This window comes from Lithobates pipiens, unplaced genomic scaffold, assembly GCF_037356315.1.
Source record: "Lithobates pipiens isolate NorthernLeopardFrog02 unplaced genomic scaffold, aLitPip1_a1.2 Scaffold_22, whole genome shotgun sequence".
In the NCBI taxonomy this organism is placed as follows: domain Eukaryota; kingdom Metazoa; phylum Chordata; class Amphibia; order Anura; family Ranidae; genus Lithobates; species Lithobates pipiens.
In genome coordinates, this window is record NW_027507784.1 from 27,668,388 (window position 1) to 27,688,397 (window position 20,010).

The 20,010-nt window shown below is 43.2% G+C and overlaps 1 protein-coding gene across 1 annotated transcript in view; it reads left to right on the plus strand.

The window, feature by feature from the left end:
- Positions 1–618: 618 nt before the first annotated feature.
- The window catches only part of LOC143923477 (interferon-induced very large GTPase 1-like), a 32,615-nt gene continuing 13,223 nt past the window's right edge, over positions 619–20,010 (plus strand). Inside the window, exons 1-2 of the mRNA XM_077447164.1 lie at positions 619–709; positions 14,371–14,681. Of these exons, the coding sequence (XP_077303290.1) occupies positions 14,390–14,681 (292 nt within the window). The 5' untranslated portion in view covers positions 619–709; positions 14,371–14,389. The remainder of the gene's footprint in view (positions 710–14,370; positions 14,682–20,010) is intronic.

Genomic DNA, 20,010 nt, shown 5'->3' on the forward strand with positions numbered 1-20,010 from the left:
AGGTATTTGTACTTTCCTGGCTTGTTCGGGTCGCAAGAAATGAGATCGGCCACCAGTACATCAGATGTGATCAATTTTGTATGATTTGCACCACAGCTTGTAGACTCTCTAACTTTCACAAAGACAAAATAATATCCACTAATTTGGGTTATTTTTTATCAAAGATATGTAGCAGTATAAATTGTGGCCAAAATTCATGAAAAAAAATTAATAATTTGCATAATTTTATAACAGAAACAAAGAAAAATGTGTTTTTTTAAAAAAAAACGGTCTTTTTTCATTTATAGAGCAAAAAATACAAAACGCCAGAGGTGATCAAATACCACCAAAAGAAAGCTCTATTTATGGGGAGAAAAAAAGGACAAAAAATAAATTTGGGAACAGTGTTACATAACTGAGTAATTGTCATTCAAAGTGTGAGAGCACCGAAAGCTGAAAATTGGTCTGGTCACGAGGGGTGTTTAAGTGCCCAGTTGTCAAGTGGTTACGGTGAAAAAAAATCAGATGCTTACTTACTTTTTATTCAAACCTTTAGTACCACTTTAAGTGTGTATAAGTGAAAGTGAAAGCAGCACTCTTGGCTTGGCTCCTCTGAAAGCCTGCCCTGCCCCGCCCAAAGCCTGATTCTTGTTATAGAACAGTGCCATATCATCATAAAGGAGTTTACCGAGCCTCTGCTAGGAGCTCATAGATGTTCATGGAATAAAAGGTAGGTACAGTGGGGGCATTTATCAATCCTTTTGCAAGGCACAATTAAGTAAACAGGGGCAGTTCGATGGGCTTATTGCAAGGTCTGAGTTATAAATTTCTCTTTTGACTCAAACTCACAACTGCACTGAAAGTTAACAAACAACTTTCTAATTCTGCGTCTGTTTAGAGCAAAAATCTGAACTTATTTTCAGTTATGCCGCGTACAAAAACACGACCGGACTTTCCATCAGATTAAGCTCTAACGGTCTTCCCGACGGAGTGCTAAACGAACGGACTTGCCCCCACACAATCACACCAAAGTCTGTTTCAAACGTGATGACGTACAACAGGACTAGAAAAGGAAGTTCAATAGCCAGTAGCCAATAGCTGCCCTTGCGTCGTATTTGGTCCGTCGGACTAGCATACAGACGAACGGTTTTCCCCCGATAGAAATTGATTCCATCGTAAAGATTTAAACCATGTTCTATTTCTAGGTCCGTCTGAATTTTTGAAGAAAAAAGTCAGATGAAGCCCACACAGGATTGGAATATGATTCTGTCGGATCTTTTCTGCCGGAAAGTCCGGTCGTGTGTACGCGGCATAAGAAATCTGTCTTAGAACTTTGCAAATGACTGTCCATGAACTTAAACAAGCAGGTCTGTTAGGACACTAATCATGTCAGTAATGTGCTTGGTAAATGTCCCCCCAATTTATTGTAGTTCGCTTTGCCTAATATCTGCTAACATCTGTAGTGCTATAATAAGACAGTATTTTTCTGTGTAATACTTACTGTATATTTTGTGTGTTTTGGATGTGATGAAAACTTTCAGGTGTTGAATGGAGAGATTGTTGCGCCTGGAATATTGCTGCAATGTATAGAATTCCAATTTTATAAAGAAGCTTGACATTAATGCGTTGCCAGTGTTCTATCAGAATATTGCTACCCATCAGACTATCCACTTTGGCATTCACACCTGTTTACCCCCTATGGACCAGACCATATTTCACATTTCTGCTATGTGTCCGTTCATGAGTTTATAACTTTGCAATTACTTATGATAGAATTTATACATATATTGTTTTTTGGAAGACTTAGCCCTTGTACACACGGTCGGAGATTCCGACAACCAAATCCGTCGGAGTTATTCCGACGGATTAATTCTGGACCAGGTTTGGAAGTGATGTCGGACAAAGTTGTCGGAAAATCCGATTGTACATAACGTGATGACGTTATTTCGTTACGACGGGACTACGTTCAGGCTAGTAGCCAATAGCTTTGGTCTAGGAATTTGATCTCAGCCTGTGTGGCACTTTGTCCATCGGAGTAGGGTACACATGATCGGAGTATGTCCGATTGGAGCATTTTGTTGGAAAATATTTCCGGCAAGTTGGAAAAGTTGGTCCGACGGATATTCAGACGGAAACAGTCCGATGGAGACCACACACAGTCAGAATATCAGACAAAACGCTCCGATCGGACACCTTGTACACACGTAATCTCCGACCGTGTGTACAAGGGCAAACAGAGCTTTCTCGTGACCCTAAAGTCCGCTGAGAATTGTTTACATTTATTTGCATTTTAAGGAGAGAAAAAAAAGAGTAAAAATTGAAATAAATTTGTATTTTCAAGTTTGATTAGTAATATTTTGAACACAAGTACCATTAATGTGAGGAAAACATATACATTTTATGCTGCTGCTTGTTCCATTTACTGCAACATTTGCATACATTTCATATTTCTTACAATGCATCATTAACCACTTGCTTACTGGGCACTTAAACACCCCTCGTGCCCAGACCAATTTTCAGCTTTCGGTGCTCTCACATTTTGAATGACAATTACTCAGTCATGCAACACTGTACCCAAATGAATTTTCTGTCCTTTTTTCCCCACAAACAGAGCTTTCTTTTGGTGATATTTGATCACCTCGGGGTTTTTTATTACATTTTGCAAATTATTTTTTTTTCATAAATTTTGGCCACAATTTATACTGCTACATATCTTTGGTAAAAATAACCCAAATTAGTGGATATTATTTGGTCTTTGTGGAAGTTAGAGAATCTACAAGCTGTGGTGCAAATCATACAAAATTGATCACATCTGATGTACTGGTGGATTATCTCATTTCTTGTGACCCGAACAAGCCAGGAAAGTACAAATACCCCCCAAATGACCCCTTTTTTGAAAGTAGACATTCCAAGGTATTTAATAAGAGGAATGGTGAGCTTTTAGATGTTGTCATTTTTTTCTCACAATTCTTTGCAAAATGAAGATTTTTTTTTATTTTTACTTTTTTCACAAAATTGTCATTGTAATAGGTTATTTCTCTCACATGGCATGTGTATACCACAAATAATGCCCCAAAATAAATTCTGCTACTCCTCCTGAGTATTACAATACCACATGTGTGTGACTTTTCCACAGTCTAGCCACATACAGAGGCCCAACATGCAGGGAGCACCGTCGCGTGTTCTAGGAGCATAAATTACATCTAACTTATTGACTACCTATTATACTTTTGAAGGCCCTGGAGCACCAGAACAGTGACACTGACATGGCACTGATGACAGATGGCACTGATACGTGGCACTGATGACTAGTGGCACTGATGACAGATACCACTAATATGTGGCACTGATGACACGTGACACTGATGACAGATGACACTAATATGTGGCACTGATGACACGTGGCACTAATACGTGGCACTGACAGATGGCACTAATACGTGGCACTGATGACAGGTGGCACTAATATGTGGCAATGACAGATGGCACTAATACGTGGCACTGATTTAAGATGGCACTAATACGTGGCACTAACAGATCACACTAATATGTGGCACTGACAGATGGCACTAATACGTGGCACTGACACGTCACACTGATGACAGATGGCACTGATACGTGGCATTGGTGACACTGATAACAGATGGCATGTGGTGACACTGATAGGGGGCACTGATGACAGATGGCACTGATACGTGGCACTGATGACAGATGGCACTAATATGTGGCATTGATGACACGTGACAGTGATATGGCACTGATGACACATGGCACTGATGACACGTGGCACTGATGACAGATGGCACTGATGACAGATGGCACTTATACATGGCACTGGGGACAGATGGCACTGACAGGTGGCATTGGGGCAGGTGGCACTGGGGCAAATGGAGCTGGGGACAGATGGCACTGACAGGTGGCACTGGGGACAGATGGCACTGACAGGTGGCACACTGGGGACAGATGGCACTGGCACACTGGGGACAGATGGCACACTGGGGACAGATGGCACTGGCACACTGGGGACAGATGGCAATGACAGGTGGCACACTGGGGACAGATGGCACTGGCACACTGGGGACAGATGGCACACTGGGGACAGATGACACACAGGAGACAGATGGCACACTGGGGACAGATGGCACACTGGGGACAGATGGCACACAGGGGACAGATGACACACAGGGGACATTACTTACGGCCGCTGCAGCCGTTCCTCTCTCCCTCCTCACACGCTGTCTGTGTGAGGAGGGAGAGCGGCACTGAGAGATGATCTCATATGTTTACTTTTGAGATAATCTCTCATTGGGCACGCCGATCGTGCTGTAAATGGCCACTGTGATTGGCCGTTTACAGCGATCTGTGACTGGCTGTGTCCGGGGGACACAGCCAGCACAGAACTTCCCCGATCCGCGCTCGCGGGAGCGTGCATTACGGAAGTAAACAGGAGGATGTCCAGGGACGGCCTCCCGGCAATTGGCATCTGCGCTGCAGGCGTCTTTCGGCTATAGGGCGGACACCTAGTGGTTAATTTATCGTTTTTACCAATTTAAAATAAAACAGATATACCCTAAACCACATGTTTTAACAGTAAATCCTTAAAGATAACAATGCATATATGTGCTGTATAAAAAATGTTTCCAGCAAATAATTTAAAATAGAAACATGGGACAGGAGATTAAACTGTTAAATAGTGATTATACAGGTTGAAATTAAAGGGTTAAGTAGTAAAAACAAAAAAGAGCACATCCTGGTTAATTAAGAGTTAACTCCCTGTGCATTCAATAAAAACGTTCCTTTGTCAGCTGCAGCTCTCTGCCAGAAAATCTGCCTGACAAGGAATGCAGAAGATAAGATAGTTACAGTACTATGTTACTTATTTATTGTTGTTTTGGCTTAAAATGTTACATTGAATTCTCACTGAGATTGTCTGTCTGTCAGAGTGATCATTCAGTGAGGAAGACTTCTGATGAGCTCCCAGTTATAGGATCTCACAGGGCTGTGCCCAGGAGCTGAGCAGAAAGAGATAAGAAAAGATAACAGTGCAAAGCCTCATACACACAATTGGACTTTGTACAAACTTTCCTGTGGATTTTTGTACAAAGGGCGTCGGCCGTGAACTTGTATTGCATACACATGGAGGCAGGGCAGGACTTAGGGTGGTGGGGGCCCCTGGGCTTTAGTCACTTTCGGGCCCTACCATCTATACATTACCGTATTTATCGGCGTATATCACGCACCCCAAGTTTAGGAGGGAATTTTAAGGAAAAAAACTTTTAGGAGGGAAGTTTAAGGGAAAAAAACTTACATTTAAATGCCCATCAATGCAGCCTTATCAGTGTCCATCTGCAGCCTTGCCCAGTGTCATTGCAGCCTTGAATTTAAGAAATTGTGCCGCCGTGATACGGAGTCCTGTGTATCTTGGCGGCCCTGTGGTCCTCTTGGCAGCCCTCTGGTCCTCTTGGTGGCCCTCTGGTCCTCTTGGCAGCTCTCGGGTCCTCTTGGCGACTCTTAGGTCCTCTAGGTGGCTCTCAGGTCCTCTCAATGGCTCTCGGGTCCTCTCGGTGGCTCTCAGGTCCTCTCGGTGACTCTCGGGGTCCTCTCGCAGTCCTGAGTGGAGCCGAGAGTACTCTGCTCGGTTCCGCTCACAGTCCCGCCCTATGATGGACATAACAAAGGGACTGGGCATGACTGTGAGTGGAGCCGAGTACACTTGTCTATGTATCTCTGGGGGGCCCCCTATTGGGCGAGCCCATGGGCTTGAGCCCAGTCAAGCCCAATGGTAAGTCCTGCCCTGCATGGAGGGACTTTTTCAGCCAAATTTCACCAAATCACGTGGTTTTTCTGCTCTTTACCGCCACCTTTGGTCAACTTCTGTATTGCTGTCTGATCTTTTGCATTGGTTCTGAGCATGCCTGTTTGTACTTTGTACAAAAGTCCTATGGTTTTCTATACACACGATCAGACTTTGCTCCATCGGACTTTTGTTGCCAGAAAGTTTGTCCGTTCGCACAGCCAACAAAAGTCCGATGAAAACCAAAAATGTTTGTCCGATGGAGCGTACACACGGTCAGATGTTGCTCCAAAACAGCTCATTTGCATGTTTGTTGTCAAAAAGTCTGATTGTGTGTATAGGCCTCAAGACATACAAGACACGCCCTGTGTACAGAGGAGGGGATTTTATGGGTGTTTGTAAATGCCCATACACACGATCAGACTTTTTGACAACAAACATGCAAATGAGCTGTTTTGGAGCAACCGTGTGTACGCTCCATCGGACAAACTTTTTTGGTTTTCATTGGACTTTTGTTGGCTGTGCGAATGGACAAACTTTCTGGCAACAAAAGTCCGATGGAGCAAAGTCTGTTCGTGTGTATAGAGAACCATAGGACTTTTGTACAAAGTACAATCAGGCATTCTCAGAACCAATGCAAAAGATCAGACAACAATATAGAAATTGACCAAAGGTGGCGGTAAAGAGCAGAAAAACCATGTGATTTGGTGAAAGTTGGCTGAAAAAGTCCTGCTGTGTGTATGCAATACAAGTTCAGGGCCGACACCCTTTGTACAAAAATCCACGGGAAAGTTTGTACAAAGTCCTATCGTGTGTATGTGGCTTAAGACGCCCAAGGTAGGCGACCCATCAAATTTTGTAACGGAAGTGAAGTTCCATCACGGCCATCTTGGTACACCCCGTAGTCGCCCACAGTAAAGATACAGTGAGAAGGCGGCAAGCAGAGATCTTTTTACACCCACCAGATTCTGCCTTTTCCCCCAGTAAACTGAGCCTATATATATATATATATATATATATATATATATATATATATATATATATATTAAATACAGTATTTGGAAATCCGTGACACTGTTTTGATGTTGAATTTTAAAAGCAACAGCAAGCCTGCTGATCTCACAGGTTTGCTGATCTGACAGAACACAGCTACTTTTACAATTCAGCATCAAAGCACTGTATTTATTACAATGTGAAAGTGTGAAATGCACGAGTTTGTGTGTATAACAAGAAGTCCGCTTGCCACTTCCTCACTACATCCTTACTGTGGAGGAGTATGGGGTGTATTAAGATGGCCGTGACAGAATGTAACTTGCGTTACAAAATTTTACGGGTCGCCTAATATGATGGAACACTTGCAGTCAGAAGGTGGCAGCGGACATCTTTTTACATCCAGCCAAGTCTTGCATTTCACACTAAATGCCCATACACACGATCAGACTTTTTGACAACAAACATGCAAATTAGCTGTTTTGGAGCAACATCCAACCCTGTGTACGCTCCATCGGACAAACTTTTTTGGTTTTCATCGGACTTTTGTTGGCTGTGCGAATGGACAAACTTTCTGGCAACAAAAGTCCGATGGAGCAAAGTCTGATCGTGTGTACAGAAAACTATAGGACTTTTGTACAAAGTACAAACAGGCATGCTCAGAACCAATGCAAAAGATCAGAAAGCAATACAGAAGTTGACCAAAGGTGGCGATAAAGAGCAGAAAAACCACGGGATTTAGCGAAAGTTGGCTGAAAAAGTCCTGCCGTGTGTATGCAATACAAGTTCACGGCCGGCGCCCTTTGTACAAAAATCCACAGGAAAGTTTGTACAAAGTCCGATCGTGTGTATGAGGCTTTATTTTTACCAGAAAACTCAGCTTATATAATGAAATACAGGATTCTGAAATCCATGACACTGCTTAAATGTTGAATTTTAAAAGCAGCAGCAAGCCTTACAGGTTTGTTATTCTGACAGAAAACAGCTGCTTTTAAAATTCAGCATTAAAACAGTCTGACAGATTTCAAAATACGTTATTTCACTATATAAGCTCAGTTTACTGGTAAAAATAAGTGTGAAATGTAAGAGTTTGGGTGTAAAAAGATGTCCACTGCTGCCTTCTGACTGTAGGCTTACTGCGGGCGAGTGTGGTTGCACCAAGATGGCGGTGACGGAACGTCACTTCCAGTACATTTTCTGATGGGTAGCAGTATTCTGATAGATCACCGGGTAAAAAGCCCATACACACAAATACAGTACAAAGGAAGAAAAATCTTAAAGTCTCGAAGTGTCTCTTTCTCCCGTCCGGTTCCATGTGGTATAATTCTCACCTACGTTCAATAAAAGCAGTCTTACGCCTCATGCACACAATAGGACTTTGTACAAACTTTCCCTTGGATTTTTGTACAAGGGGCACACAGCAGGACTTTTTCAGCCAACTTTCACCAAATCACGTGGTTTTTCTGCTCTTTACCGTCACCTTTGGTCAACTTCTGTATTGTTCTCTGATCTTTTGCATTGGTTCTGAGCATGCCTGTTTGTACTTTGTACAAAAGTCCTATGGTTTTCTGTACACACGATCAGACTTTGCTCCATCGGACTTTTGTTGCCAGAAAGTTTTTTCGTTCGCACAGCCAACAAAAGTCCGATGAAAACTGAAAAAGTTTGTCCCATGGAGTGTACACACGGTTGGATGTTGCTCCAAAACAGCTAATTTGCATGTTTGTTGTCAAAAAGTCCTGTCGTGTGTATGGGTCTTTACAGAGACTGGGGAGAATTTGGCACTGTTCTGGCTTGACTGTCCATTATCAAGCATGGAAACACTACTTATGTGTCTAGAAGGGTAAACTCGAGACTGCTAGTTCAAACTTTTTCTCCCATATTATAGATTTTTTTTTTTTTTTTTTTAGCAATCCTAGATATCTATTCTGCACCATTGACAGATTATTAAAACCTCACAGCCTCTCCACACTACCTGCTCCAACTCAGCACTGTAACACAAAAATTGACAAAATAAGACACCAAATTCTTACCACACCATATGTTTTATCCACATCACTTCTTGATCCGTCTTGTTTTACTGGCTCTTCTCTCTCCCACTTCTCTCTACTTGACCCTGTATCTCTAACTAAATTGGTCTCTAATATGAAATCTTCCACCTGCATACTTGACCTTATTCCCACCCATTTACTTAAATCTTGTTTTAGTTCTCTATGCCCCATTATTCTCAACATCATAAATGACTCACTTAACACCCGTTTTGTACCAACAATCCTCAAAACCGCCATCACCCCAATAGCAAAAAAACCCAACATGGCTCTGGACAATTTAACCACCTCAATACAGTGCCCTTACACCCCCTTCCTGACCAGACCAATGTTCAGCTTTCAGCGCTCTCACAGTTTGAATGACAATTACTCAGTCATGCAACACTGTACCCATTTGAAACTTGCGTCCTTTTTTCCACACAAATAGAGCTTTCTTTTAGTGGTATTTAATCACTAGTGAGTTTTTTTTTTTTTGTGTGCTATAAATAAAAAAAACTTACATTTTGTGAAAAAATGCATTTTTCTTTGTTTCTGTCATAAAGTTTTGCTAATTAGTAATTTTTCTTCATAAATTTTGGCCAAAACATATCTTTGGTAAAAATAACAAACATTAGTGTATATTATTTGGTCTTTGTGAAAGTTATATAGTCTACAAATGATGGTGCCAATCACTGATCACATCTGATGAGGCCTTCAGTACATCGGGTGTATCTCATTTCTTGAGACACTAACAAGTCAGGAAAGTACAAATACCCCCCAAATGACCCCTTTTTAGAAAGTAGACGTTCCAAGGTATTAAGTAAGTAGCATGGTGACATCTCATTTCACAGCCACCTATTATACTTTTGAAGATCCTGGAGTACCAGGACAATGGAATTGCCCATAAAATTACCCCATTTTGGAAAGCAAACACCCCAAAGTATAATCTGTGGGGAATAATGAGTCTTTTGAATGGTTCATTTTTTTTCCAGAAGTTTTTGGAAAATGTGGAAAAAATTAAAACGCTTGATGCTTGACACAAAGTTGTCAATTTATAAGATATTTCTAACTCGGGTACTCAGATGGACTGGGACAAATACTCGAGTACTCAGATGGACTGGGGCAGGTACTCGGTACTCTGATGGGCTGTGACAGGTACTCTGGTACTCTGATAGGCTGTGACAGGTACTCTGATGGACTGTGACAGGTACTCGGGTACTCTGATGGGCTGTGACAGGTGCTCGGGTACTCTGATGGGCTGTGACAGGTACTTGGGTACTCTGATGGGCTGTGACAGGTACTCGGGTACTCTGATGGACTGTGACAGGTACTCGGGTATTTTGATGGGCTGTGACAGGTACTCGGGTACTCTGATGGGCTGTGACAGGTACACAGGTATTTTGATGGGCTGTGACAGGTAATCGGGTACTCGGATGGACTGTGACATGTACTCTGGTACTCTAATGAGCTGTGACAGGTACTCTGGTACTTTGATGGACTGTGACAGGTACTCGGATGGACTGTGACTGGTACGTGGGTACTCTGATGGACTGTGACAGGTACGTGGGTACTCTGATGGACTGTGACAGGTACTCGGGTACTTTGATGGGCTGCAACAGGTACTCGGGTACTCGGATGGACTGTGACGGGTACTCGGGTACTCTGATGGGCATTGACAGGTACTCGGGTACTCTGATGGACTGTGACAGGTACTCGGGTACTCTGATGGGCTGTGACAGGTACTCTGGTACTCTTATGGGCTGTGACAGGTGCTCGGGTACTCTGATGGGCTGTGACAGGTACTCGGGTACTCTGATGGACTGTGACAGGTACTCGGGTATGTTGATGGGCTGTGACAGGTACTTGGGTACTCTGATGGGCTGTGACAGGTACACGGGTACTTTGATGGGCTGTGATGGGTACTCGGATGGACTGTGACAGGTACGTGGGTACTCTGATGGACTGTGACAGGTACTTGGGTACTCTGATGGACTGTGACAGGTACTCGGGTACTTTGATGGGCTGCAACAGGTACTCGGGTACTCGGATGGACTGTGACGGGTACTCGGGTACTCTGATGAGCATTAACAGGTACTCGGGTACTCTGATGGACTGTGACAGGTACTCGGGTACTCTGATGGGCTGTGACAATTACTCTGGTACTCTTATGGGCTGTGACAGGTGCTCGGGTACTCTGATGGGCTGTGACAGGTACTCGGGTACTCTGATGGACTGTGACAGGTACTCGGGTATGTTGATGGGCTGTGACAGGTACTTGGGTACTCTGATGGGCTGTGACAGGTACACGGGTACTTTGATGGGCTGTGATGGGTACTCGGATGGACTGTGACAGGTACGTGGGTACTCTGATGGACTGTGACAGGTACTTGGGTACTCTGATGGACTGTGACAGGTACTCGGGTACTTTGATGGGCTGCAACAGGTACTCGGGTACTCGGATGGACTGTGACGGGTACTCGGGTACTCTGATGGGCATTGACAGGTACTCGGGTACTCTGATGGACTGTGACAGGTACTCGGGTACTCTGATGGGCTGTGACAGGTACTCGGGTACTCTGATGGGCTGTGACAGGTACTCGGGTATTTTGATGGGCTGTGACAGGTACTCGGGTACTCTGATGGGCTGTGACAGGTACTCGGGTACTCTGATGGGCTGTGACAGGTACTCGGGTATTTTGATGGGCTGTGACAGGTACTCGGGTACTCTGATGGGCTGTGACAGGTACACGGGTACTCGGATGGACTGTGACATGTACTCGGGTACTCTGATGAGCTGTGACAGGTACTCGGGTACTTTGATGGGCTGTGACGGGTACTCGGATGGACTGTGACAGGTACTTGGGTACTCTGATGGACTGTGACAGGTACTTGGGCACTTTGATGGGCTGCAACAGGTACTCGGGTACTCGGATGGACTGTGACGGGTACTCGGGTACTCTAATGGGCTGTGACAGGTACTCGGGTAGACAGGTACTCTGATGGACTGTGACAAGTACTCTGATGGGTGGTGACAGGTCCTCTTTATTGGGTTTAGTGATCGGCTGTGAAACGATCATAGCTGATCACGTGGGTAAACAGCCGACCAATGGCTGTTTACCAGCGTCGGTGACGAGCACTGTTCCCGGGAATCGCGATCACACACACGCGCCGTGCACAATGGCTGTTCACCCCCCTCGGGGGCGAGCGGTGTTTCTGTGACGCGCATTCCCTGTTTAAATGGGAGGACGTCATATGACGCCACAATAGGTGCGCCGCCTGACCGCCATTTGACGGCCGGCGGTCGGCAAGAGTTTAAACAACTTTCGCCCAATATCTAACTTATCCTTCCTTGCTAAGATCCTTGAACAGCCTGTGATATCTGTTACATAATCACCTGACTTTAACCTATTTGAACCCCTCCAATCTGGTTTTCGACAACTCCAAAGCACAGAAAGCACCTTGGTCAAAGTCATTAACGACCTTCTGTTAGCTTCTGATTCCGGATCACTAACTATTCCTATTCTACCGGATCTTAGTTCTGCCTTTGATACTGTAGACCAAAATCTATTACTCTCTCAACTCAAAACCATATTTGGAGTCTCAGAATTGGCTCCGAAATTGATTCAGTCATATCTCACTGATCATTGTCACTTTGTTTCTCTTGGCGGATTTCAGTCTGAAGCTGGTCCAGTCAAGTACGGTTTTCCTCAGGGTTCAATCTTGGATCCCTTACTTTTTAGTATTTATTTTATGTTTCCACTAGGGATGAGCTTCGAGTTCGAGTCAAACTCATGTTCAACTTGAACATTGCCTGTTCGCGGGTTTGCCGAACTATGGGAGAAATCTAAAGTGCTAATTTGAAAGGCTTATATGCAAGTTATTGTCAAGTTATTGTCATAAAAAGTGTTTGGGGACCTTGGTCCTGCCCCAAGGGACATGTATCAATGAAAAGTTTTTTTTTTAAAAACTGAAATTTTTTCGGGAGCAGTGATTTTAATAATGCTTAAGGTGAAAAAACAAAAGTTAAATATTCCTTTAAATTTGGTACCTGGGGGTGTCTATAGTATGCCTGTAAAGTAGCGCTTGTTTCCCGTGCTTAGAACTGTCCCTGCACAAAGTGTAATTTCTGAAGGAAAAACAGTTTAAAAGCACTCGTGGCTATAATGAATTGTCGGTTCCCGGTAATACAGAGAACAGTCATTGAAAGTCATTGATAAAAAAAAAAATGCGTGGTAATCCACTCTCGGTATCCTGCAATGGGTGATCTCCTCCCCGTGGTCCAGCGACGGATGATCTCTCCTCTCCAGGTCCAGGGTCCAACGATGATGTCCAGCGCAGTGCATCCTGTCTCCACCGGAGACACCACGGGAATCTCGGCAGCCTGACATGTCTCTTAGCTGAGGAGGAACAGGGCCACATGTCACGTGACCCCATCCCCCTCTGACGCAAGGGGAAACCCGGGCTTCCCCAGTGACATGCGGGTGACCCCGCCCCCCTCTGATGTAGCCCCCTATGGTGTTCGCTATTCGGCGAACAGGCGAACACCCGGACACTCAGATCTACATCCACACTAAACCAGATTCTACTTTGGCTGCTTCTCTCCTATCTAACTGCATTTGTGATATAAAAACTTAGATGACCCACAAGTTCTTTCAATTAAACTGTGACAAGACTGGAGTGATGTTTATTGCCAATCCCAGCGCCCTCTGCTAAAAGAGCCATAATTGGCCAAAGGCAGGGTGCCTTTGACCAATCATGTCTCAGGAGGACTAAGTCCATGCCTCACACTATATAAGGCTGCCTAAACTGCGGCCCTGTGTAGTGTTGTTGGTGTGGAGGGAGAGATAGCTTGATTTAGATTAAGCAGGCAGGTTATTCAGTTAGTGGCAGTGTATTTGATACACATATATATATATATATATATATATATATATATATATATATATATATATATATATATATATATATATACTCTGCATCCAGTGTAGCCTATATATACAGTGCATTCTGTGATGTGCTATTTCTAATACACTTCAGGCGGTGTATTCAGCATCTCTCCTCTTGGAGATCTGTTAAATCCGAGCCATCGGTGATATTTGATGGCTTGGTTCTCAGTGCAGAGAAGGTAGGTGACAGCTGCAGCATCCACCAAGGTATGTATGCATAAAAAAAAAAATATATATATATATATATATATATATATATATATATATATATATATATATATACTTCTCTTTTAAATACCACCAAAAGAAAGCTCTATCTGTCTCACAAAAATGATAAAAATGTAATTTAGTTACAGTGTAGCATGACTGTGCAATTGTCATTCAAAATGTGAAAGTTCAAAATTGTCCTGGGCAGGAAGGGGGTGAAAGTGCCTGGTATTGAAGAGGTTAAGCAATTGTCAACCAGAACAGGTGATCCCACTGGAAGATATCCTCTCACTCCTGTTTTTGTAACAGTTTAAGATTTTTGGAATTTTCCATCAATTTTTAACAAATAAAAAGGTGAATCTCTGAAGTTCAATAATTGCAGATTAACTGGTTATGTTTTTTTATTTATTGTTTTTTTTTTTTTTAGATTCTGAAATAAAGAAATCATGACTTCTGGCAGAAAGGCCACAGAGACGATGAAACGTCTTAGATGGAAATTGTTGGAAGTGTTTGAGGAGGACGCGGAGGGTCTGTGTGATGAGTTGGGGTCTCAAGGACTCATAACCCCGGATGAGATGATTCAACTCCTACATGATGAAGATCCAAGAGGGAGAGTTGAAAAAATGATGAACATCGTACTACAGAAAGAAGAACACTGTCAGAAATTCTTATGTCATCTTGAGAACATGATCCCCAGATTTCCAGCACTGAATGATCTGTCACAGCACTTTCCAGAAAGTGAGTTATCTCAATTGTAGGAGTATTTGTGGCTGGGTGTTATTCTACTGAGCTTCCAAATTCTACCATTCTATAGCCAACAGAGAAGGTAAAGGTGGCTGAATAGAACTTGCAGAAAGTCTTGCAACTCCACTAAATATTTCTTGTGTCTCCTTTTAGTGCATCTATAATGCACTTATCCTTCAAAGCACCTCACCCGTAATCATTATGTAAGGTGTACAGTAAGGCACTTCTAAGTGCAATGATCCAGCAATTTTATTTAGAACAAATAGTTAAAAACACTTATAGACTCATGTACAGTAGTAAATCAGGCTCATCAATTCCATTCAGTGCTCATGGCATAGTATCCCATGTCTGTGCCGACCAGAGGCTGCAGGGATGGAAGGCCATGGGAGAAAGATGGCTTTTGCACTTCCGGGAACCATCGTGCAGCGCATGTGTACCATGTGGGATTGCAAGCACCGAAAGTGCCATCAGGCAGGGGGGAGGTGACATGTTTTGAAGCATGTGAAGAGGCTCCTTCTTTAAAACGGAAAGCCCCAAGGAGATAAGTTGGCTTATAAAGTGCAGGGGGGCGTGGAATATGCAGAATAAAGGATAGACTGAGGCGGGGAGAGGGCTGCACAGTATAAGGATAGGACTTTGCAAAAGTAACTAAGGCAGGGGAGTGGACGGCATAGTACATGGAATAGGCTTATGACAGTGGTCGCTGCATACATATGCATAGCAAATTTTGCAACAATTACGTAAAATCATTACAAGATGGTTGAGAAACGCACATAATCCCAGTAATAAACATTAGACAAAAAAAATAAAAAATAAAGTATATACCTGTATATGTGTGTTTGTACACACATATGCATATGTGTACATACGTGTGTGTGTGTGTGTGTGTGTGTGTGTGTGTGTGTGTGTGTGTGTGTGTGTGTGTGTGTGTGTATGTATATGTATTATTTATATATATATATATATATATTTATTATTATTATACACGATTTATATAGCACCAACAGTTTACTCTGTGCTTTACAATGTATAGGGGGCGACAACACAATTACAGTTCAATACAAAAGGTACAGGAGGGCCCTGCTCGTAGAGCTTACATTCTAAAAGGATCACCAGAGTATCCTGCCTTCCTAGATTATATTGTCTCTCAGTGACTCCACAAAGTATTCTGTATTTCCTGTGCTTCATATGCCACAACCTAGCCCCAGCTGATATTACCAAATCATGGTCATCCATTTGCCCTTAGTGGGAACAAACACCCATCATTAACATGTTTCTTGAATCACCATGTCTGAAGTACCACAGCACCCAGTGGATCCTACTGAGCATTTTGTCCAAATGCTTATTGCCTATGAGGCCACCCAAGTCTAAATAGTTCACCATATTCAGTTTAATCGTGGATCTAGATAAAATCTAAGCCTCCCTTGCTTCAGCAGTTGGAACCCCAGGCAGCTTCCTCTTTTCCCTTGCTGCCACCTTTTTGCTTCTCTGAAGACTCCAAGGCCTGTTGTGGCTTTGTGAAACAGTGCAACCTTCACTTTGAACTGCACCATTTCCCCATGCTTATGGTATCTTCATGCTCTTATGGGATGTCTTGGCATGGGCTGCTGCACACTGGAAAAAAATGTATTCAGTGACTAACAGCATTGCTGAATTTTTCTTCTCACATTCCCCAGAAAAGTCTTTGATGAGCTTGCTCAACCATTCTCCTCAGCAAATGCTTGTCCTTCTATCCTTGCCAGCTAGATTTCCATAGGAACAGTGGGAGCATTCATTGACTCAGTTGCAACAGGCAAGTTTGTTTCAGCCTCCCTTGTAAAGAAACTAGCTTGGAAATCGAAATTTATCCCCAAATCCTGCAAGTTTCAGAACCATTCTTGCATCATGATGACCTATTCTTTCCCATACTACACCTGTTAGGAAAAGTAGTACACCATAACACCATTTCCTTTCAGGCGTTACCTTAAGCCTCCTCTAAGTTTTGTCTTGGGTATCCCATGGCTTCAACTGCATTCACCTGTGTTCAATTAGTCCTCCTCTCATGTGTTAGCGTGGAGCCTTTCCTGTCAAGCTAGATGTCATGTCAAAGCACTTCCAGTTTAACCACTGACATTGGCTTTCTTCAAGGCCTTCAGTCTCATGCCAGTTCATTGTGGTTCTCTTGGACATGTTTTTTTTTCCCATACAGAAAGCAAACCAGTTTCCATCACATTGGTCTTATGATTGCACCATTAATTTGACCCCTGGATGCCAACATCTCTAGGTCAGGTCTATACTCTCAGCTTCCCAGAGACTAAGGTGATGTCTAAGTATGTAGTAGAAAACCTTAAACATGATTTTATTCTTAAATTCCCTATCTGGTACTGGAGTAGAGTTTTTCTTTGTCAAGAAAAAAATACGTTTTTGTGTCCTAAATGCAATCATGGTTAACATTTTCTACCCATTGCCGCTCATTACAGACCTGTTCGATTGACTTTGGTGGGTCCTAATTTTTACAAAACTTGATCTGCAAGGTGCCTAAAACATTATTCACATAAGGGAAGGTGTTAAAAGTTAAATGGGGTTTATAACCATTCGTGGCCATTATGAATAATTTGTAATTTTGTCTTTTGTAATGCCCCAACAATTTTCCCATACCTTGTGATTCAGATCTTCTGTGAATCAGACCTTCCCCAAAGCACCCCCCATGTTGAGGGCACGCGGCCTGGTACGGCTCAGGAGGTGGGGCACTGGCTCGTCCCCACCCCCTTTCTTGACTGGCGTGCTCGGATAAGGGTCTGCTATGGACTTTGGGGGGACCCCCATGCCGTTTTTTCGGCGTAGGGATTCCCCTTTAATTCCATACCAGGTGACAGGGGTAGCGAGGTGTCATTGACTTCCTTCTACCTGGAGACACGTTCAAAATGAATGGACTTTACTCTGTGTGTGGGCAACTCCGCTCATTTTAAAAGTCCAGCGGGCCTCTGCTGCAAAGTCCGGAGGGTTGTCCGCCGGACTAAGTCTGCCGGATAGTCTGATCGTGTGTACACGGCATTAGATTAACTATCACGACAAAGCACAAATCATGTAGATAATTAAGGAACTCTGGACGACTGCACTCCAAAGCTAAAACAGTGACTTTATTCAAAAATGTACAGGAACACAGCAAGTGACATCACAGCAAAGGGTAGTGACAGATGACGCGTTTCGCACTATGACAAGTGCTTAATAATAGCTATATCAAAGCACAAATCATACTCTGATTTGCATATGGAGACCATGCATTCACATTTTTCAACATATTGCAATTACATAATTCTTCTATTATAGATTAGTTGGAATCAGAGACAGTTTGAGGTGAAAACTAAACACTATTTCCCTTGTTGTCACAGGCATTGATAACACTCCAGAATGGAGAATTAAATAGTTTACCAGGGAATTATCCACATTGTTGTTTTCCTGCGCTTTCAGCTGAGCAAAGTAGGTTCTCAAATATATTGTACATTATAATGGGCACAAACATAGACCAATGCATTCAGTCCATTTAATGAGAGTGGCAATCTTTATATTGCAGGATGTCAATCAATGCAGGAAAAACAGTGGTTATTATGGTTAGTTCAGTAAGTCAAATGGCTAGTTAGGCAGTGTTAACTGATAGCGTTAGCAAATAAACTCAAATAGAGTATCCGTACACAAGGAGAATGTGTGCAAGAACAAAAAGTGAATGACCCTCCTTATGAAGAATAAGTGATAAACCCCCTTGGGAATGTATAAGCACTAAAAAATTGTGTATGTGGTATATACAATAATGGTGTCACCCTCTATAGATGCAAATAGCCAACCTAAATGTATAATAAATAGCCCCTAAAATGCACCAATGTGCAAAAAGATGCTCATTGACACCATTACTGTAATTTCACATTTCTTTGCACATTGGTCACATTGGTGCATGTTAGGGGCCATTTGTTATACAGTATCTCACAAAAGTAAGTACACCCTCACATTTTTCTAAATATTTTATTATATCTTTTCATGTGACAACACTGAAGAAATGACACTTTGCTACAATGTAAAGTAGTGAGTGTACAGCTTGTATAACAGTGTAAATTTTCCCCTCAAAATAACTCAACACACAGCCATTAGTGTCTAAACCGCTGGCAACAGAAGTGAGTACACCTCTAAGTGAAAATGTCCAAATTGGGCCCATTTAGCTATTTTTCCTCCCCTGTGTCATGTGACTTGTTAGTGTTACAAGGTCTCAGGTGTGAACAGGGTGCAGGTGTGTTAAATTTTGTGTTATCGCTCTCACTCTCTCATACTGGTCACTGGAATTTCAACATGGCACCTCATGGCAAAGAACTCTCTGAAGATCTGAAAAAAATAATTGTTGCTCTACATAAAGATGGTCTAGGCTATAAGAAGATTGAAACTGAGATGCAACATGGTGGCCAAGACCATACAGTGGTTTAACAGGACAGGTTCCACTCAGAACAGACCTAGCCATGGTTGACGAAAGAAGTTGAGTACACGTGCTCAGCGTCATATCCAGAGGTTGTCTTGGGAAATAGACATATGAGTGCTTCCAGCATTGTTGCAGAGGTTGAAGGGGTGGAGGGTCACCCTGTCAGTGCTCAGACCATACGCCGCACACTGCATCAAATTGGTGTCATGGTCTGGGGCTGCATGAGTGCTGCCGGCACTGGGGAGCTATAGTTCATTGAGGGAACCATGGATACCAACATGTACTGTGACATACTGAAGCAGAGCATGATCCCTTCCCTTTGGAGACTGGGCCGCAGGGCAGTATTGCAACATGATATCGACTCCAAACACACCTCCAAGATGACTACTGCCTTATTAAAGAAGCTGAGGGTAAAGGTGATGGACTGGCCAAGCATGTCTCCAGACCTAAACCCTATTGAGCATCTGTGGGGCATCCTCAAACGGAAGGTGGAGGAGCACGAGGTCTCCAACATCCACCAGCTATGTGATATTGTCATGGAGGAGTGGAAGAGGACTCCAGTGGCAACCTGTGAAGCTCTGGTGAACTCCATGCCCAAGAGGGTCAAGGCAGTGCTGGAAAATAATGGTGGCACCTGAGGGGAGATGGAGCCACATACAGATGGGGCTTTCCTGCCTGCCTTATCGCAACCAAAAATGTCCGATCCTCTACGCTGAGATTTCCGGAGAATCTCCCTGTCTTCTCTCGAGAGAGAGAGATCCGAATTCCCCCAGTCGACCTACCAGGCTGGCACAACATGCTACCAGATTTTTTGGCATCATTGGATCCTGCCTGGAAAAGCACATCGCTCAAAAAGAAGCGCACCAGCACCGGGATGGGCTC